The 21,530-nt window shown below is 41.4% G+C and overlaps 1 protein-coding gene across 5 annotated transcripts in view; it reads left to right on the forward strand.

The window, feature by feature from the left end:
* Positions 1-21,530, forward strand: part of LOC114146700 (uncharacterized) — a 66,900-nt gene that overhangs the window by 36,235 nt on the left and 9,135 nt on the right. For 3 of the 5 annotated variants that reach the window (XM_028020986.1, XM_028020984.1, XM_028020988.1), the window contains 28 exons: positions 662-1,036; positions 1,830-2,183; positions 3,099-3,422; positions 3,511-3,642; positions 3,725-3,877; positions 4,789-4,905; positions 4,985-5,158; positions 6,042-6,246; positions 6,987-7,141; positions 7,219-7,331; positions 8,851-8,932; positions 9,033-9,170; positions 9,331-9,499; positions 10,894-11,009; positions 11,530-11,676; positions 11,964-12,068; positions 12,154-12,270; positions 12,358-12,516; positions 12,624-12,785; positions 14,549-14,711; positions 14,798-14,985; positions 15,061-15,153; positions 16,072-16,276; positions 16,354-16,541; positions 17,529-17,626; positions 17,852-18,036; positions 19,724-19,923; positions 20,718-20,886. In XM_028020986.1, coding sequence (XP_027876787.1) covers positions 662-1,036; positions 1,830-2,183; positions 3,099-3,422; positions 3,511-3,642; positions 3,725-3,877; positions 4,789-4,905; positions 4,985-5,158; positions 6,042-6,246; positions 6,987-7,141; positions 7,219-7,331; positions 8,851-8,932; positions 9,033-9,170; positions 9,331-9,499; positions 10,894-11,009; positions 11,530-11,676; positions 11,964-12,068; positions 12,154-12,270; positions 12,358-12,516; positions 12,624-12,785; positions 14,549-14,711; positions 14,798-14,985; positions 15,061-15,153; positions 16,072-16,276; positions 16,354-16,541; positions 17,529-17,626; positions 17,852-18,036; positions 19,724-19,923; positions 20,718-20,886 — 4,786 coding nt within the window. Of the gene's footprint in view, positions 1-661; positions 1,037-1,829; positions 2,184-3,098; positions 3,423-3,510; positions 3,643-3,724; positions 3,878-4,788; positions 4,906-4,984; positions 5,159-6,041; positions 6,247-6,986; positions 7,142-7,218; positions 7,332-8,850; positions 8,933-9,032; positions 9,171-9,330; positions 9,500-10,893; positions 11,010-11,529; positions 11,677-11,963; positions 12,069-12,153; positions 12,271-12,357; positions 12,517-12,623; positions 12,786-14,548; positions 14,712-14,797; positions 14,986-15,060; positions 15,154-16,071; positions 16,277-16,353; positions 16,542-17,528; positions 17,627-17,851; positions 18,037-19,723; positions 19,924-20,717; positions 20,887-21,530 lie in introns of those variants that run through there. The other 2 variants (XM_028020985.1, XM_028020987.1) reach the window with 2 other exon arrangements.

A 21,530-nucleotide genomic window follows, 5' to 3' on the forward strand; every position in this document is an offset into this window, starting at 1 on the left:
CAGAGGTTTACATCCACTTATCAGGCTCCTGAGCTGCTGAGCCCCTAAAAGCAGGTGTAAACGGCATTATGGAGAAACATTGATGTGATGACGTGCTGAAAGGGGAAGTGTAAGAAAGGGTTGGAGCTTCTTAAAAAGACAAAGGGCAATTTCAAGGTGTCAAATAGTATGGAAGAGGATTAGGGCCACCGAAAAAAAAAAGAGTTCTGACTTTAATCTCAGAATTCTGACTTTAATCTCAGAATTCTGAGTTTAAAGTCAGAAGAGGATTAGGGCCACCGAGAAAAAAAAAAGAGTTCTGACTTTAAAGTCAAAATTCTGACTTTACAGTCAGAAGAGGATTAGGGATTGTGTGGATTAAAGAAAATCTACAGTAAATTCCAACGTATTCACCTCATTCTTACTGCAAAGTTTTTGTTGTATCATCCTTCAACCTTGGAGAAAGAAACACATGATTAAAAAGCTTAAAATTCATAGACCATTCATGCTAATGACAAGTGGGTATAAAACTCTGACAGGCACTTTCAACATTTAAGCAGACATGGAGGATAGTTTACTCCAGCAGTTTAAATTTGTACAGGAAAATGAATTTAAGAAACTCACAGCAAAAACATTTTCTATTAGTCTGCTAATGTAGTGTCATTTCCTTTTCCTCCTGCAGACTCTCATTGGTCCACAGGCCTCAGCCAACATCTCTGTCTCCCATTCAGGATGTGACACAAACCTCAGAGCAGTTCTCCATGCTGGAGGGGAGCAGAAATGTTCCGTCAGTCTGTCTGTGACCTGCGATCCTCATCGCAGTCTGCGTGCATCTGTTCTGCACTTCATCAATGCGGTAAAAACGCTCAGATTTCCCACCGGCGCAGCGCCACCTCTGAATGTGTCAGGTGGACGTCTGCCTCAGGTGGACGCTAGCCTGGAGTTGGGACGGTGCTATTTCAGGGGGAGCGTGGGTGACTCCACCGCTCCGCAGGCAGCAGCAGACGGCCCCCAATCGCTCACTGTGAATGTGAGAAGCCACTGTCCTCTGCTTCAGGTAACAGCATGGACGAAACAAATCACTATTAAAACATTACAGTTAACGATGAAATATTTTTTTCTTAAACTGTGGAGGATAAGATACAAATTAAATGACAAATGTTTTCATTTAACTGTTGGTATGTATTTATGACGGTGTATTAGAGCCATTGGAGATGAAGAAAAATAAAAAGATTTCTGCCAAAAGAGTTAATATCTGATACATTTTAGAAAAAACAAGGGCATTTCTGAGTTTCATAAGTTGAAAATTTGCTAGTAAAACAACAAAAACAAAATTGAGATTAATCTCAGAAATTTTCTAGATTTTTTTCTTTGACATTTCTGAATTTCAAAAGTCAAATTTCTGAGTTTTAGAAATGTTGAGTGTCAAAGGTTGAAAGGTTTTGACAGTAAAATTTGTATTATGTACTTAAAATATCTAATTTGTTAGTGGAAACATGAAAAAATAAAGGTTAATTAAATCATAAAACGCAAAGTAAAGTTATCATTTCTAAAAATAATTTGACGTATTTTAAGTGTTTAATTGTTACCTTTATTTATTGAGCCATTTATATATCTTTGCTTTTATTTTTAACTATGCCAGTTTTGGTCCTTCATGACGGTCACGCGTCATCGTATTCCTCTCAATCAAACTATTCCTTCTGATTGCTAAACTTTTGTTCTGCAGCTTTTAACAAATAACCCCCCCCCCCCCCCCCCCCCCCCAATCTTACAAGTGTACAAAGCTATCAGCAGACATACTGCCTCTAACAGCCCACACCATGATGCTTTTTCCACTGTTCATGGCGTAGGGGTGGGTCCTCCCTCAGTCTCTGGCTCTTCGGGCCCTCTTGTTGGTGGCTCCCTGCCAGCTGACCGTGTCGTCCTCTCTAAGGGTGGACGATGAGGATGCGTCTTTAGAGCTAAGTTGGTCCTGTGTGACTCCGTATCTCTTCGGGAGCGTCAGTCAGTCATTCTCTGGGCTAAAGAGCCGAGGTCTGCCGCAGACGATCAGCGTGGAGGCTTCGGCTCTGGAGGGTTCGGACCAAGGTGGAGCTGTGACTGTTGATGTTGGGACATGTAGGATTAGAGCCAGGAGAATCGCTCAGGACAGAGGAACGGGACGCTGGCTTTGGGCCTGGGAGACAGACTGCCCTGGGTTACAGGTACGACTTTGTTCCACGTTTCATCCAGCTGGACGTCTCGTTTTTGCTCTGTCATGTTTATATGAACAGCTAAAGGCAAAGACCGGAGAAGAGAGGAATCTATAAGGCAGGGGTGTCCAAAGTATGGGCAAGGGGCCATTTGCATCCCCTGGAATGGTTTAGTTTGGCCCCTGAATCATTACTCCCTCCCACCCCCTCACCTGCAGGTGGTTGAAGCAAATGAAAATCTTTTTTGAATTAGAACAAACTTATTAAATTAAAATCTTGTCACAAAAATGTTAGAGGAAACAAAAAGTGTTCATCTTTTAAAGGAGCAGTATTATGTGAAATTGACTTTTTTGAGCTTTACATCATGTTATAATGTTATTCTCTCATCAAAAACATACATGGAGTGTTGCTTTGATTTTTACATACATGTTTGAGAAATCATTTAATCTCCAATGGTAACCATTCAGCTGTGCAAAAAGCCTGGTTGGACCTAGCTCTGCCTTCTAGACAAAGTTCCTCCTCAGAGCTGCAGCTAACAAACGTCTGCCTCACAGAGCCCTCCTCCGTGACTCCCCCGCTAAGCTCCTTCAGACTAGTCAGCGGCAATTAGCAAACACCTGGTGGAGCTGGGCAACTGCTGAGTTCATTGTATGAGCTTCTTCTCAATGAAAAGCTGGTAAAAACTTTGCTAAAGGGTTTAAAGAAGAGCGGCACGATGACTGACTGAAGGCAGAATTTCAATCTTAGTTTTTGAAAGGATGTTTTCTTTTTTGGCATGTTATTTCTCTTGAGTTGACAATTTTAGCCCATGAAGTAAACAGTTTGGACACCCCTGCTGTAAGGAATCCAGATATCCTAAGTTTAACATGTTTAGTTCATTCAGCACCAGTTTGGGTCACAGTGACAGCTGGATGTGTGACCCAACAGGTTCATGTGAACGGCTCAGTGTGGGAGCACCCTGGGGGTGTGTGGACGGCTGTGATGGAGACTGATCTGAAGGGCAGGAGAGCGTTCCTCAGGCTGGATGCTGAACCCGGGCCAGAACTGAGAGTTGAGGGCGTGTTGAACCATGACAGTTCCCTCTCCACTCTGCCTAACAGCAGTACACTGAGATTCAGCAGCTCTGGATTACATGCTGCAAAAGTTTTTGTTCAGACGGAAGAATGCCACCTCAGAGTTGGAGGAGATGTAATGTCACATCCTGGCCTGCAGGTGTCACTGCTATACCATAATAACTGCTCTATAATTCAGGTATGGGTAACATACAATAGATTCTTCACACAGAACGCATCACTTCAGCATGATCACTTCATTAACTGATGTTTTCCTGCTTCTAAAGGAGTGGTTCAGTCCAAACATCATGCAGGCTTCAGGCTCTCTGTTGATCTCACCAGCTTCTGTTTCCTCCCACGTCTTCCTGGTGGTAGATGGCAAAGAGTTGCACACCGTGCTGTCAGCAGGACAAACTGAGGTTTGAAAACAGAACCGGAGTGACGTTTCAAATCGACTCGTTTGACACAAAGACGTCTTATTGTGCGTTTCTTCTTCTGCAGGTTCACAGGGAAGCATTTCTACATCTGAACCATTCCGTCCCCCTGCTGAGGAAACTGGGCCTGCCCGTGAATGTGTCCCTGGCAGTAAACTGTGAGAGTCACAACAATGGTTCTCGCTCTTTTACGGCCAATGGCAGAGCAGAAAATCAGCGGGTAAGGACAGCAATCAGATAAACTCTGAGGTAACGTGTTCCCTCATTTAACCAGACCTCTGTCCAGATCCAGAACTGACAAATTCTCAGCCTGTATATGAAGTGATGGTGGACATTTATCATATCATGATACATTTGTTATAGGATTTTGATTTATTGTTGTCTTGAGGAATTCCAATGATGTTTATAATCCATTAAAACTGTACATATCGTCAGGATCCCTTCACAGTGCTTTCAATAAAGGAAGGGCAAGGTCATTTTATTTATGTAGCATATTTTCAGCAACAAGGCAGTTCAAAGTGCTTTACGTGAATCAGAAGGAAATACAACAAAACAACAAACCACAGGAAAGAGCAAAAGAAAAAAAGAAAACAAAAAAGTATAAAACTACACAGTCTGGTCAATGTCAATTATATTCAAATGCTGAAATGAGAGCTTCAGAAAGCTCTGATGGATCAAGTACCTGCAAACCCTGATAAACTGAAGGAATGGGATTAATGGGGTAAAGAAGTGTTGGTTAAAATTCCTCCTCAATGATGTGAGAGACCTGAAAATGCCTTTGAGAAAACTACTTTTTAGAGCTATTTCTGCAAAAGCTCTAAAAAGTAGAGCTTTTGCATTCATTGGGAAAAAAACAACCCAATGAATGTTTTTTTTATTGTGTTGAAAAAAACAACCCAATGTGTTGTTTATTTCATTAGGTTTTTTTCCCTGTAAACATGTTTTCCTTTTATCATTACCAAATAAGAATCTGTTGTCCATTTCTGTTTGTTTTGATAGGAAATGTTTATTTTTAGAACCTGTTAAAGAGAAAACTATTGCTAACGTCACAATACATAAAACCCAGACTTGAAATGGGTATCATTTCTTTTTTGCCATGAGTCTACGTGTAGTTTTTTTTTTTTCTTCCAGTTTTCTCAAGAGCTGAAAATGGAAAAGACATCCGAGACTGTGAGGGTGCAGGGTGAGCTAAAACATGCGGTGAATTATCTGGACAACCTGGGAGTCCCTGGAAGCAACAGCGTCCAGGTTGGCTTGGTTTTCACACCGTAAAAATAATGGGTTGGCTCTGGGAGCAGGGTCACTGACCTCGGGTTGTATGTTCCAGGTAGAACTTGGTTCTGCTGAAGGACCGATCCTAAACCTGGAGTCTCAGTGTGGAGCTCAGCAGTCAGGACTCAGACTGCAGCTGAAGACGATTCCTGAACTCAAAGAAGTGAGGGGAACCCTGTGGCATGATTCGTCATGGCTTCACCACCGAGGCCTGCCCCTGAGAATATCGGTATGCTTTGTGTTGACATGCTTTTATTGCTAATTATTATTAACAGACAGTGACGGCTGGTGGTGATATTTGCAGGGTGGGCTAATACGTATATATATATTCTTTTTTTTAATTCCAATGAGAGACCCATCCAATTTGAAAAATAAGGAGAAAACCTGGTATAGACAACCATAAAAAAACAACCATAGAAACATACCAAAGACCAATTGCATAGAACCTCTGCAGTCGTCCAAATTAATTCCCCTGCATTAATTTCCCAACACTGGACACAATAACACTGATAAAATGAAACAAGATACAATATATTTTTAAATGAGGTCTACCTTATTTAAAGAGAAACTCCCTCCTTCGACTTTTCTGGGATGCAAATAGGCTAAATAATCCACCTCGTTTATGCTAATATTGCTCACCGTCGCTCCTTCTCGGTCTACGCCAAACCACGCCCACACACTCTCGAGCTCGAGGTAAGTCCATCCTGATTGGATGAATCCTGGGGCCACGGTTCTGGCCCTGGGCTGACCAAAATTGGCCCCAATGACCCGCACACCGAGGGGGCGTGGCTAGGCGCCTGCCAATCATTCTGAGCCATGACAGACAGTAATGCTGAATGGGGCTGTCAGAAGTTAGCCCTTCGGAAAGACCCAGGGATTTTCCCCAGGCGCTTTGACACCAGGTTTGTTGAAAATTTAACAAAATGTGATACATTATTTATAAAATGTACTTATTTTTACGTAGTTATTTTTAAGTTGTTTATTTTAACAACTTTACTGTAAATGTCAGGGAGGGCTTAGCCCTACTAGCCCACTTATACCATCCGTCCCTGTTAATAGTGATAAGCAGCAGATGTGCTGGTATTGAGAGGTATTTGTGTTTTCTCTCCCAGGGCCTTTGCTCCATAAAGGGAGCGTTGTCTGAGCTCCGGTCCAGGGCTGAGCTCAGTGTGGACGGACGCAAGCTGCTAACATCCGGGCTGGATGTCAGCGGAGCTGCCGGTCGCCTGGCTGGACTCGTCTCATTCTCTCCTGCTGCTCTCAATCAAACACAGACACAACACAAGCTGGACACTGTCCTAACTGTGCAGTTCAAAGGTCAAGACATTGTGTCATTTCACTTCTTCTAATTTGACTCAGTTTAGAAATTAGTTGCATTTCTGTTTTCTCTGAGGGCAAAGGATCCAGGCAACCAAAAGTATTATTAACCACAACTGGAGCCAGTTCTCACAGGGTCATAGGTCACCTCAGGAAATTTGCTCACTCCCTTTGTCCCACACCCCCCCCTGCGTCCCAGGAAATGACTGATTGGGTCACAGAGTAGTAATATAAATCTGCACCACAGAAAAACATTTTCTGTGCTCGGACGTTTTTTTGTACGACAGCATATTAGAGCCATCATAGATAAAAAAGGAAGTACATTTCAGCCAAACATCTCAGAAATTTTTAGATTAATCTCAGGAATTTTCTAGAAAAAAAAAACGTGGAAATTTCTGAGTTTTAAAAGTTGAACATATTCAGCTTTTGGAAATTGTAGGAGTTTCATCTTGATGCTTCATGTGACCTTGAATGAAAATGACTTTGACCCTCCCTATTTTAATGTATTAATTTGCACATTTCTGGCTTTATTGTCTCTACCCGCAAAATACAATAATATAGTTTGACCAGCAGATGTCACTGTTGTCCTTTCATTTATATTGCTAATTTTGACTACTCTTTCCGAGCTAAAAACCGGAGACCATAAATAATCTGTATTGTAGTTTTCATAAATTCAGTGCCAGAAAAATCCCAAGATGCATTGCACTAACTATAGCCTTCTCTTCTGCAACCGTCTTCAGGTCCTTTAAGAAGCGCGTCATTAGACGTTCACCGCCAGGACTGGAGGTTCCTGGTGGCGGGGGAGACCGGAGGCTGGGGGACGCGTGCCGGTACCAAGGAGGCCCGGTTCACACTGAGGCACACTGAGCGAGGAGAAGCTAGCCCTACCTTCCAGGTGTAATGAGGTCAGCATGTAGAAGGAAGTTCCCACAGCGCTGCTCCTCCCTACTAACGACCTCTGACTGGTTTCAGGTGGAGGGCTGGGGGAGACTGACGGAGTCCCTGCTGAGGGCCTCCATGGCCGTCGACCCTGAGCTCAGCTCTTCATTCGCACTCATTGTCCAAGGACACACTGCCACTCCCAAGTACTGATAGTGCTCAAAGATTTTATAGCTGATTTCCGATCGCCAGCTCTGATTTCTCTTTAAAAACTGTAAACACATAACAAAATACTTTTTTCCTTAGGCTATTTTTTATTTCTTAAAAAAAAATGGCTTAAAAATTCTTAGTCTTAAAATTAGGCCTAAAAAATCCATCCTGACCCAGACAGTCCCATAGGCACTGTGTCGGATCTGACTTTAATTATGTAAGATGAGATAATACTTTATTGATCCCTGAAGTGTGGGGCTGGAGGACTTGTTTTTTCCAGCATAGCACACAACAAAAATTAAAAATAAGTAAATAATAGTACTATGCATACAACAATAAATATCAATTAGCAGTGATGGTCCTAAAGTCACACGCATATCACTTAGTATATTGCTAAAGATATATTCTATATTTAAAACGCAACTGAATCAACTGAATGGTTGATAATCTCACACAGTCTACTCACCTCTCGGAGAAAAACTGGGTTACAAATTAACACTTTTACCCTTTTCTCTCTCTGTCTCTCTATATTTTGAAAACCTAACTTTATTATTTTTCTAGGCAGCATAGTAACTGTCACAGTCGTCCTTATCTTCTACTGTCTGCTGCTGAACACCGTAAAGTGCTCCAAGCAGGAACGAACCATTTCATGCAGATCCAGGGGGGTTCAGGGCAAATGGGTGCTTTTTGGCCTGGGAGGGATAACATTTACTTTTTACTTGCTAAAAAGAATTTTAGAAAACACAATATAATTAATTTTGTAATTGACAGGGCCCCATTTTTTTATTTTATTTCTATAAAGAAAAAAAAAAGAAAAATTGTGGAGGGCCCCTGTTGGTCAGGGGCCCTTGGAATTGTCATAACTTTCCCCCCTATACAGCGCCCCCGCCTATAGGATGTCAAGAATTGGCAGCAATTGTGATGTTAATTTAATTTAAAATTTTTTATTTATTTTTTTTGCAACGCTGCCAATGTCTTTTTTTTTTAGTCCCAGAGCCAGACCTTCTAGGGAAAACGACTTAGAGTTTAATTACAATAGGACTAAACTGGACTAGCGTGAATTCAACCAAAGACTCAAAGCACACAACATCTCTGTGTTCTCAGCCTGTAGGGGGCGCCAACTCTCCACTGACTCCATATGCATGAAACCAATAGAAAGTTGTATTTTATCTGGTGCTTGTGCGCCCCTATTTCTAATGCTGCCCTGGGTGACTGCCCATATGACCTACAGTCTGTAAACATGCTCTTCTGTTATTATATTGAGTTTATTAAAGTGACACTGGTAGCTTTATTGAATTTGAAAGTCTTGTGAAAAATACAAATTAATAACATATGACATTTATAATATAAATGAAACACTCAACTGGGCCAAATTTGATACAGTTTGCATAAACATTAAAACATTCAAATTTATGCACAAAAAAGAAAAACTAGAAAAAATGCCAGGTGATCTAAATGTAATGTGAAATACTAATAATATGAATACCCATAGCTGACCTTTGTTGTGATATCTAGCAAGGAACTGATGGTGAACGTGGTCCACAGCGCCCCCCAGCTGCTGCCATACCTGCCCCCCCAGCTCCACCTCCGTTCTCAGGTGGGTTCACTCCATTTCAGCCAGGCGGAGGGTCCGACTTCCACATCTTTACTTTTGAAGTAGAGTTGCCTGCCCCTTAAGATCCTCATTCCCTTCCCAGTTGAACCAGTCCCAGTCCAACGTGGCAGCGCTGGTGGAGGTGTTATCAGGCAGGAGGAAGATGTGGGCTCTGGGGGAGCTGGCAGCCATGGAGGGCGGCTACAGGCAGACTGTGGAGGTCAGACACTCCTTCCCACAGGTACCACTAAGATAAACTACCAGTTCACTCTGTGGAAATATTTCTATGTTCAGATTGCATTGTCCTATAAGTTTATAAGTTTGTCCATCATCAAGAAAAATGATTTGAGTTATGTTGATTAGCTTCTCCTACAGAACATGTAAGTGTGTTTGTGTGTTAGCTGCAGCCTGTGCCCAGGCTTGTCGCAGTTAGTACGATGTATGAGGCCAGAAGGTGGCGCCACCTGATCCAGCAGGCCACCGTGTGGGGCAGCCACCAGTTCAGCTTGTCTGCTCTGCACTCGGCTGCTCCAGGTCTGGACTTGGAGCCAGGCAATCGCACTCTGAAGGGTAAACACCAACACACACACTTTACATAACCTCACACACGGTGCACCGTAAACATGTTCATAGACTTTTTTTTTATTTTCCTGGAGCCACAACTACAAATGTTGCAAAATATTGGAATTTTTAATTGTTTTTTAATTTTTTTTATTTTTAATTGAATTTAATAACAAACAAAAAGTACTAAATGATTGTCAGTGATGCATGGATTTTCAATACAATTTGTATTTAGCCCTCTTGAGTCAATACCTTTGATGGTATTTGTTTTGGAGTTTTTTCAATTTGTTTTTTAGCTTATTTGCAGTGTATGGAGAAAGTACAGGTCCAAGCATGTTAATAAAATAAAAAAATATTTTTTTGTCACTCATTTCAGAAACTGAAACTCACATTAGACAACACACAAATAATTTCAAACCTTTATTTCTTGTAATTGTGATAGTTATGGTTTACAGATGGCAACCCCCCCACCCCCGAAAATTCAGTGTCACAGGAAATTACACGTTTTCCTTCCACTCAGCTTTCTATAAATATTCTTGGAGATACAACTCTGTAAACAGCCAGCTTCTTCAAGAATTGACAGTATTTTTGTGAAGTGTTTTTAACTATCTTGTGGATGCCTGTCCTACTGGTCCATAGTAAGAGACCGTTTGGAGTCTCAGGAGTAAATTAGCTGTTCAGACAACATTAGTTTACAATTTTTTTTTTTTTTTAATTTTTGTATTTTCTGAGATGCTGAATTTTCCTTTTCTGTTATCTGTAAGCGATAATCACCAAGAAAGACACTAAGGCTTCAGATATTTCCCATCTATATAATATGTGAGTTTTCCTTTCTGAAGACTATTGAAGACTTCATTTTGGTTTCTTTCAACAATATTCTGACACTCTTCTATAAAGTGTTGGTTTTTTATTGTTTTTTATTCTTCAGTAATATACTGCTATTCAGATGCTTTTTATTGTCGTCTGGTCACAGTCCGCTGGCAGCTCAGACTTCTGTGAGCCTTTCTGGAAGCGATTGTCTTGTTTTTGGCTCACCCTCCGTTCTCCATTTTGGGTGTGGAGAGTCGGCGCACGCGTCGACGTCTGTGCGGAGTTTCTCCGAGGTTCTCTCATCCGCATTCTGGCCGAAGCTGGACGCCGTCTAAATGTTTGCTCTTCTGCTTTCTTGGCAGTAATGCATAAAATTGTTCTCTTGAAGAACAATTGCTGTGTACTCCCAAAGGACTACGCTGTAATTTTCTTGGTCAATTGGTAATTCTCGGTAATTGTCTCTGTTCTGTTTAGTGTCCTGTTCCTAATCCTTGTCCTAACGGTACCTGCTTACAGATACAGTCTCTGCATGCTTCGCTAGAGGGATGCAGCTGGATACAGATTTTTAGTTTCTTTGTTGTTCTTCCCATCAGTCCAGGTCAGCGGCCTCCCCCGTTTGAGCAGTCTGGAGTTGGTGCATGAGAGCTCCTCCCACAGCCGACTGGACAGCGTTTCACTGGGCTGGAAGAGGCAGGGACTTCTGGAGCAGGTGAGAAAGAACAAAGTGTCTCAACCCCGGTGGAAAGAAAAACACACCTTAAGACAAAAGTTTCTCTTTCTGAAATGCGTCTGTAAGGAAAATAATAAACAAAAAGCATATATTTTTAGGCAACAATGAGTCTGTATGGAAAGCAGTGTTGTAGTACTTGAGACCGGTCTTGGTCTCGAGACCGTTTTTTGATGGTCTTGGACTCGACCGCATTTGGTCTTGGTCTTGGTCTTGTCTCGGTCTCGGGTGCTGAGGACTCGGGATTTTATTTCAAGACCAGTCAAGACCGCAACTGTGAAAATATCACTGATCTTACATCACACTATCCAGTTTATTTGTCAACATGTTTGTTTTCACTGGATGCAAAATGCACCGATTACAATCCAAGCAGTAACGTGACTTACCAATTACGTGTTTCTGTAATTGTACTGTTTATTTTCTTTTTCTATCTCTTCCAGAATGTCATAAAGAGTTTAAAGGTCATGGTTTTCTTCTTTTTTTTATTATGTTTTTTGTGCAGGTGCGCATTCTCAGGTCGTGGAGTCTCTCCGAGGAGACCAACGAGACGAAGCTGGAGCTGAAACATCCCTTCTGCTCGGCGCTGAGCCAGCTGTCTCTGCACACTCTGTCACTCCGCTCACCCAGGAAGAGCAGCAGCAGGCTGCAGGTACACATCCAGCTCCACACACTGCACTCAGTCTCACAACACTTTGCTTTTTGTTGCTCCATTAAATTCCATCCATTGTTGTTGTTTTTTTGTAGACAATTTCTAATTTTTTGGCAGAAATTTGCTCCTTTTTTTCCCTATCTACAATGGCCCTAATACACTGTCATAGTAAAGAGATGGAAAAAGTCTGATTCAACCTCTAGTGTGTGTAAGGCAGCCATCCAGGTCGTAATTGTGTGTGTGTGTGTGTGTGTGTGTGGGCGTGTGCGTGAATGTGTGTTCTGCAGACCCATTTGTCCTGGGACGGTGCCGTTCCAGTCAACATTTCTCTCACTCTGAACAAACTCAGCTCCAACGTGGGCCGGGCGTGCATTCTCCTTTCAGCCAAGCGGGTCTGTGGATTTCTGCGGGGTCAAAGGTCAGGGTAGGATGGGATGAAGCTTTTTAGGAGCATGAAGTGCATGTCTGTTGTTGCAGATGGCCGTGTCTTCTGGAAAGGGCTGCGTATCGATGGGTTACCGCGGAAACCTGTATTCACAGACGGCAGAGGTGACATGGCACAACAAGAGTTTCAGGCAGGGCATGACGTACCAGGTACTACTCTGCTTCTCCGTTACCGTTTAAGCTCAGGATGCTTTTAAATGGAAGCCATTCCTCTTTTGTTTCTCTGTCTTCCTCCAGAAAAGTGCTGAGGGATTGTACGGCCTCCAGCTGTACGTGGATCTAGACCGAGTGGCCCCTGCACCCTGCCACTCACACATGCTCCTGGCCAAAGTCCAGACCAACCTCAGGGACCGCTTGGAGCACAGAGTGGAGTTGGGAGTTTGTCCCGAACAGCCTGTGAGTCCTCACACTGGTAACCATGGAAACTGGAAGAGGAAGTGATTTTCTTGCTAAAATGATTTGGCAGTGTCTAAAGATGTCCACATACCCTGTGTGTGTGTCAGACTCTCTGGTGGTCCGGGTCCCACAGAGTGAACTCAGGAGAGGAGCTGTTCTACAGTCAGTGTAACGTTTCGGTGACGGGTCAGCCGCTCCGGTCCCGCTTCACGCTCGCCCTCACCAACTCCTCCACTGCCCAGGGGACCAACATCTCTCTCTATACTGAGGTAAAGATACTGCTGAATATTCACTTGATAAATGATCTATGGGTTCCAAAAAAATTCTAAAAAGGATCGTGTCCATTGGATTCAGCTTCCTTTACTCTCACGGCCCTAAAAAAAGTCCTGTGCAGCCAAATGCTTTCGGATTATGGAGTGTGGTTTCTAAAGTTACTGTCAAAAATCAGCAGCAATAAGAGATAAAACTGGCAATCCATTTTTATGCCAAGCTAAATATTTTGCTCCAAATTAAACATTTAGTTTGTAAACTAAATATGTAACTTGTCAAGCTGAAAGCTAAATATTTAGCTTATTTGACTTGCTATATAAATATTTAGTTTGGACATATAGCTAAATATTTAGCATGTGAACAAAATACTTACCTTGCTAATTAAATCTTTAGCGTATTTTGCTTGCTATCTAAACATTTAGTGTGAAACGATGACGTGTCATGGTGAAAATATGACTTTGAGAAATGAACTACTGGAGCTGGTGTCCAGGCTGTACACTTCAGCGTTGCAGAAAATGATTGTTTACTGTGTCGTACAGCAAAAGTAACTTAACCTTTAAACAGGTTCCCAGTATTAGGAGTTCTGTTAATACTCAGCAGAACTCCTCCCAGCGGTTCTGGAAAGTGTTTGTGTCACCTTGTAAATCTGTGAGATCTGCCGTCTTATTGGAACCAGAGCGCGGGAATTCCTCCAATAAAACCGAGCACCTAAGAAAATATTGAGCGATTTAAAAAAAAAAAAAAAAAAGAACCAAATTCACCCAGATGGAGTGGAAGAAAACAAAATGAAACTGTTGTACAGAATTCAGCGTGTCAGAGTTCTCAGATTAAACACGTTTTACCTAAACCACGCATTAATGTTTAAACGAATGAATATTTCAGACTCATTCAATGGAGAAGTTAACATAGAAAGTCAAACAGTTTACTAATAATTACGGGAGAAATGTGTTCAACGTGAATTAAAATCCACAAACGCATTCAATCATTTAGAATATTATTGAAAAGTCCATTTATTTCAATATCTCCATCACCATTTAAAACACATTACAGCGATTAATTAGACAAAGATTGATGTTTCAACACCATTACTTCTCTAAACCAGATTTTTAACATTTAATGATAAAAGGACATTTAAAATTTGAATATTACATCAGACCAAACATTTTTTTTAAATCACTTATGTTTAAAGGTTAAGTTACTTTTGCTGTACGACCCAGTAAACAATCATTTTCTGCAACGTTGAAGTGTCACAGCTTCTAAAGTCATCAAAGGGTTAAAATAAAATTTCCAGACTGATGCTAAAATATCTGGAAACATTAAATTAAAATGAGCATAAGGCTAAATAAACTAAAGTGTAAAAGATGAACTAAAAGTTGAATAATATAATAAGATAATAGGTAACAGAAGGTTAATATAAATACAATGAGTAAATATGTGATTATAAAATAAAATTTTTCCAACAGATTGACTTCTTTTTTTTCTTGAGAAATGAATATATATATTTTTATAAACTAGCATTTTCGATTTACTGAAATGTCTTCGTCTGACATGAATTTGTTTAATAATCCAAATCATGTACGTGCTGTGAAAAATTACTTCTACAAATTGTCTGTTTTGTGCATCTTTTTTCCGCACCTAAATTGTTCAGATCATTAAGCAAAATGTAAAAACCTTCAGGTTTAGTTAAACCAAAAACTTTATTATTTTTATTCTTTGTTTACTTCTTATAATGGTGTTTTTGTTTTTTGTTTTAACTTTCCAGACAGTGGTGGGTAACTGGAGCTTGTTGCTAGGTAGCAGCGGCCTGTCGGGGCCCCACGGGGCCGGCCTCCAGGTTCACGCCACGCTGGACCGCAGACACCAGGTCTGGGTCAACGGAACACTGGGGGGCCGCTGCCTCCGGACCGCTGCAGGCTACATGAACGGTAAACAGAGGATCACCGCTAACTGAGTCCAGAAAACTAAAAAGAGTAAATATCAACATGTGTGTGGGTGTGTGTGTGTTTTGCAGGTCCAGGCCTCTGTGAGGACGTCAGTGCAGCAGTGTGTGCAGGAATGAACCACAGCTTTAAGGCCGAGGTGCAGAGAAGAGAACGCTGCAGAGAGACTGAGACTCTGGGAAGCTGGTCATTGAAAACGGCCAATCAGAGGCTGATGATGTCAGCCAGCGGCTGCTTGGAGAGATTAACTGCAGCAGAGGTAACCCTAACGTCTTCAGATATGATACAGTATAGAGCTGCTTCACTCTGTTTGCTCTAATTTATCGTTTCATAGGAGCGATTTCACTTCCTGAGCTCTGAGATCCAGAAGGAACTCCTGGAGAGGAGGAAGGCATTACAGCATCTTCTAACAGAAACCACTGAACAGGTCTGCTGCCTTAAAGCTGCACTATGTCACTTTAAAAAAAGAAAAGCTGTGAGCAGCACATACATAAGTGTGATCGACAGTGCTAAGACCCTCCTCTTGACTCTGATTGGTTGTCTCTAACCAGGAAGTGATGTACTTTTGAAGATGGCCATAAGACCACAGGGAGAATCCAGAGGAGCTTTTCCACAGATTATTTTGAGACATAGTGACAATACTAAAGGGACAGAATTATGTAAAATTGACCTTTTTGATCTTTACATTATGGTATAATGTTATTCCCTCATCAAAAACATACCTAGAGTGTTGCTTTGATTCTTACATTTGTGTTTGAGAAATACTTGAATCTCCATGGCAACCATTCATAAGTTCAAAACTCCTGGGTGGACCTAGCTCCGCCTTTGAGACGCAGATCCTCCTTGGAGCTCTAGCTTTAAAGATATCCAGAGCCTCACAGAACACACGTCCCCCTCAACTCCCCATTCGGCTCCTTCAGACTAGCCAGCAGCAATTAGCAAACACCTGGTAGAACTGCACATCTACTGAAATCGCTATAGGAGCTACTTCTCAATGCAATGCTGGTAAAAACCTTGTTAAAGATAAAAATAAATAAAGTAAAAAGAAATAGAGCTTTTAAAGAAACAGAGTCCCAATTTAAAGTTCTCAAACTATGACGTTAAATTTCCTTTCAGCCATATTTCATACATGCATATTTTTTATAATAACTGAAGGTAGCATAGTTAATTAATTGTGCTATAAATTGACACAATGTGCCTGGAAATCATACTGCCTCTTTAACAAATATGTATAAAACACATTATATTTTCTAAAAGTTACATAGTGCAGCTTTAATATTTCCCCAGTAACGTCATGCTGGACCTGCAGGTGTTTGTGATTAACTCTGTGCTTCCTGTCCCCCAGCCTGCAGACATGCGGCTGCTGCAGGACTGGAGCTCTGTCCCTCTCCTCGTCTCCCAGCATGCCGAGGGCCTGCTGGGCCAGGGTTCCACAGGGCTGCTGTCCCTGTGGCTCAGCAGCTCCCTGCGCCGCGCGCTGACCAGCAGCCTGCCTGACCTGCTGGGTCGGCTCCAGCAGGCCTCACTGCAGGGCCAGCAGGAGCTGCGGCGTGAGTGTCTCCGGTGTCGTTCTTCCTCTTACTGACAGGAAGACATCATCAGTGCAGTGTCTGAACTTCCTGTCCAGGGCCTCTGGCGACCCTGGCTGGAGTGTACCAGGACGTGAAGGGCCAGAGGCTGGAGGCAGCATGGAGGGAGGCTGTTGGGATGTGGACCGGCAGGCTGCTGGACGTCCTGCCTGCTGAGCTGGAGAACCCTCACCTCAGAGCCCTGGCAGCAGCAGGAGCCTCCGCCCTCACAGCCGCTCTGGACGTGGTGAGGAAACGACAACCTCTGGTTATTTTCACTGTCGGTCTTGTGTATTTGAAAGCAGAAACATGTTTGTCTCCTAAAGTTTGGAGTTTAAAGGTTTCCTCATTACCTCATTGTCTTTGTGTTTTTGGGTTGTTGCGGGAAGCAATCGATTAATCTGAATTAAAATGATCTCGGTAGTTTACATTCTGATATTTGTAGGATGGCCATTTTGTTTCCAGAAGCATCATAATTAATTTTATTTATGGTTTTTGCTGTGTGTGTATTTTTAAAATTATTTTTATTTTATTTATTGTTTTTGGTTGCTGGGTTTTATTTTGGATATTTAAAATTTCTTCCAGTTCCACACTGCAAAAACACAAAATCTTACCAAGTAATTTTGGTCTAGTTTCAGCAGAAAATATCGTAATACACTTGAAATAAGACCAACTAACTTAATAGTAACTTTGTAGCAAGATATAGGCGCTTATTGTAACTAAATATCTCCTTAATATTGATGAGAAAATTCTAGTTCCATTGGCAGATAAATTCACTTATGAAAAGGGAAAAATGTCTTAACAGTTAAATAATCTGCCAATGGAAAACTTTCTCATCAATATTAAGAAATGATTTACTTAAAACAAGCACCTATGCTATGCAACCAAGTAACTTTTAAGTTAGTTTTGTCTTATTTAAAGTATGCTAACATATTTGAACTAGAAACTAGACCAAAACTTCTTGGCAAGATTTTGTGTTTTTGCAGTGCAGTGGTGTGTTCTGTTCAAAATTAAAGTTTATTAGTATTGGTGTTCTTATTTGTGCTATAAAATGGCACGACCTCAACGCTTGCTCTTTAACTGTATTTTTCCGGGACATATTTTTTTTGACATTTTTCTTATGTCAGGTTGTAAAATCGTGCTACAACAAAGCAGACTCATAAAAATCCTAAAAGTCACTGAAAACATGTAAATACCATGAGTACTGTGTAGTAACTGTGAGTGTTTGGTTCAGGCGGGCCAGCAGAGCTCCCACTGGGCCGAGGCCAGGCTGGCCATGGCTCTGTCTGGACTCAGGAAACGGCTGGCTTCTCTCTACACATTCAGCCGCAGGTACTGCATAACTCAGGCTCGCCTTAAACCTCCGTTAGTTCCTGATTTTGTTAAACCGTGTGACCGTGTAAGAGGTGGAATGTATCCCTCCTTTTTTCTCCGAATAAGTCCTGGCTGACCTCAGTCGGTTGAAATGTTGGGCCAAATAAAGACGACATGTTGACGACTTCCATCCAGGGAGCGGTTCACAAGGCTACTTGGTCAGATGTCTGTCGTTTCTTTCAGAGACTGTGCAGTCGCTTTGTCGGTGCCGCTGCTGAATCTCAACCTGTCGAGGGCCGCCGAGGGCGGGTTGTTGGAAACCGTGCTGGAGGAGTGGCTCCTGGGGCCCCTGAGGGCCCTCGCCTCCGTCAGACCTGCAGCTGAGCTTTATCGCTTCAAGAGGAGGATCATGGACAGCCCGTTCAGACGTAAGCTGCTCGAGGGTTGAGATTCCACATGTTCATATCAATCCTATTGTAAGGTTACGTTTACATGAAACGAGAAGAGTTTTTTTATTTGATTTATTTATTTATTTCAAACAGGTTTTTAAAAACAAGGGTTAAAGAAGTGCATACATAAACACTTTTTGAATACATAACAAACCGTTCTTTAATCCTACACCTTATCTCAATTTACTTAACTATGTTACTGACTCTGTAATTATCAAGAATTCGTAATTATTTAAACATGATTTAATATTCATGTAGCTGTTCAGCTGCTGCAGTAACAGACGTTTAGTTTCACTTGAACCACTTCAGTAAACAGTCTGTCATTGTTGTGGTTGAGGAAACGCATAATGGAATCTGATTTATTAAAAATCAGACCCAGCTTATGAGGCCGGCTTGGCTCTGAATACTTTTACAGTTAATTTGTGTCCTCTTAATTTAAAAGGCAAAGATTTCCGGTTTCTGTGCTACGTTTGCTCATCAAAGCTTTTATCTGACAAAACAGATTTCTGAGATCCTTGTACCGTTCTTGTTCATGCTGAAGCCATTACAAGGACACCTGTTTTGGACTTTCAGGATGTTCGGACCTGTGGAGTTCAGCGTTGGCAGACCTGTCTGCTCAGAAAGAGAGGAGCGGCTGTAAATCACACGCAGACTCCTTTCTCTGTTGACAAAACACATCTGCTGATGGAAACAGTTCGCCTCTAATAAAACACTTCTCTGCAGGCTCAGGGGCCCGCTTTCTACAAAGCTGGAATCCATCACAATTATCAAATTAGTTTTTTTGTTTTGTTTGGTTTTTCTTCAGATGTAGCCAAGTGAAGGGAAGGGAACACTGTTCTTACTGGAAACACAAATTTCAGGGTGGTGTCACTAATTCGTACTGTTCCTGCCAGAACACCTGTTGACGTCGTCCAGAGTGTGAGTGGAACAAAGAACTATCAGGCTGATGTGCTTCAGTATGTATTGTACTCAAATAAATGTTCTTTACTAAAAGGAACAATAATAGACACAACAAAAAAGAATAAATCAACTTCTACGAATGAACTTAAAACTACCACCAGTTGTTTCTAAACAAAGTTGGCAGTCACATCACAATGCTATTATTTTGTTCTCAAGATACCAACAATATAAATGGCATGCTTCCAGCAATGAACTCTTATTTTGAAAATCTAAATGAGACACTTCCGGTGCTGAAATGGCGACAAATATTGAATTAAAAATAATTCAAAAATAAGCAACTGTCTGTTTTACTGCTGTATGCGCTGAACAATGGCTACTGGAAAAGACAAATGTTTTGTTGTTGACTTTCCATCTAGCAAACCACTTGCTGCATTCTTGCTGGTTGTGCAGGAGGCTCCACTTCTGCTTTTCAAAGATGTACAGTTGTATAACTGCAGCCATTTTAATGTGCGGTGTAAATGTTGACTTGGGGGCGTGGCCAGCAGCAGTTTATTTGGATTTAAAGTGACAGAGACCTAAACAGCTCATTCTGAAAGGAGATGAAAATAGGCAGAACTGAGCAGGTGACATTTCATTATCTAAGAATGAATTTATGCAAAAAGATATTATTGAACACGTTTAGTTATAGACATGTCTTAACCTGCTGAATGAAGCATCATAGGTCACCCGTAATGTGTTTGCCTCTCCCCTCCCTGTGTTCCTAAAGACCAAGCGCTGCTGGTGGCTGATCAGTTTGTGGTGACGTTTGACGGGCGTCTGTATGAACTTCCTGTTTCCTGTCCGCTGCTCCTCGCCCAGGACGTCCGCACCGAGCCGTCCTTCACGCTGCTGCTGGGCGCCGACGCTCAGAGCTCCCTGCTGATACGCATGGACAACAGCCGAGTCCACATTCAGCGCACCGGCCAGGTTTGTGCACTGCCTGTGAAAAGTATTCATCCTCTCGGATGTCTCTCCCCCCCCTTATTTTTAAATTACTTTTGCAAATCAGTTGTCATCAACAAATTTTTGTTTTATTTTCACAAAAAGTCACAAAAAAGGGTTTATTGTCGAGTGAAAGCTGATTTCTGCAAAAGTAACGACTGTTATTTAAAAATGATTCAACATGAAATAAGTGATTGTATAAATATTCATTCCCTTTCAGTCAGTATTTAGTAAAACACACCTTTGGATGCAATCAAAGATTTGACTAGGCCACTTGATGTCTTCAGACTATTTCTCTTTGTTGCGGGTTGTTGACTTGCTGGAAAATTAAAAACTGTAGTTCATTTTGCGTCACCACAGCATGATGCTGCCACCACCATGCTCCACAGTAGGGATGCTGCGTTTGTGCTGATGTGCAACGTTCCAAACATAAACACTTCATGGAGTTTCAATCATTATGAGACTCCTGGCACCTATTGACAGGAACTCTATTAACTTAGGTCAGTCACTTTAAAAGGGGGTGAATATTTATGCAGTCACTTATTTTATGCTAAATATATTTTTTAATTATTTTATATAAATTATCTTTCACTTTGACTTTAGAGATTGTTTTTCTGTTTTGTCAAAAAAGCCAAATTTTGTTGATGGTGATTGATTTGCAAAAGAAAAACCAGCATAAAACACCCAACTGGATTAAATGCTTTTTACAGGCACTGTAAGTGAACGATGTGTTTAATCAGATTTGCTGCCGACGGTTACAGAGACTCTCTCTGTCTCAGGTGAAAGCTGACTGTAAGAACGCCGTCCCACATGGACCCCTCAGCAGCCGTGGACTGAGTGTGAAAAAAGGCTCAAACAAAGTACAGGTGTCCAATCAGGAGGGACAGTCGGTGTCATGTGACCTGCAGCTGGAGTTGTGCAGCTTCACCCTGGATGGATGGTTACATGGTAAGAGCTGAAACCTGGTTTTTACATTTATCGTTTTAAGACAGTCAAGTTTTTTCCTCACAGTGTGACATTAAAACAAATAAAATTTTCTCTTTACATCAGTTATTGTTTCTGACGTTATTTAACGTCAGAACAAAGAAAGAATCTTTGGGGACACACGTCCTTTCTGGACGGTGTGACCCCATGCTCATGAGCATCAGGAAATCACACCCAGAAATGAAGGAGACTGAAGGAGGTTATCGTTTTTCTTCATGACCTCATGACCTCTTGGCTGATTTCTTTAGATTTTCTTCCCATGATGGGAACCTGAGCCTTCGCTTAACTAAGATGTTATCAGTTAAGCTGTCAGAAGCCTATGAATCCATGACATCATTATAATGGTTTTCACAAATTGTATATAAAAAATTATCTTAGTGTATGAAAACTTCTATATAAACAAACAGAAGAAAATTTCCTCTATTTTGACATTTAGCAAATAGCTATAATATAAAACATTCTAAATGACCTAAAGAAGGAAATGTGTCTAATTTAATGTCAGACAGTAAGGTGTATTTTATACAGGTTACCATTGTGCTCATAAGTTTACATACACTGGCAGAATTTCTGATTTAGTTATTTTTTTATTCCATTTTCCATAAAATATG

Source organism: Xiphophorus couchianus, chromosome 6, assembly GCF_001444195.1.
Source record: "Xiphophorus couchianus chromosome 6, X_couchianus-1.0, whole genome shotgun sequence".
NCBI lineage: Eukaryota > Metazoa > Chordata > Actinopteri > Cyprinodontiformes > Poeciliidae > Xiphophorus > Xiphophorus couchianus.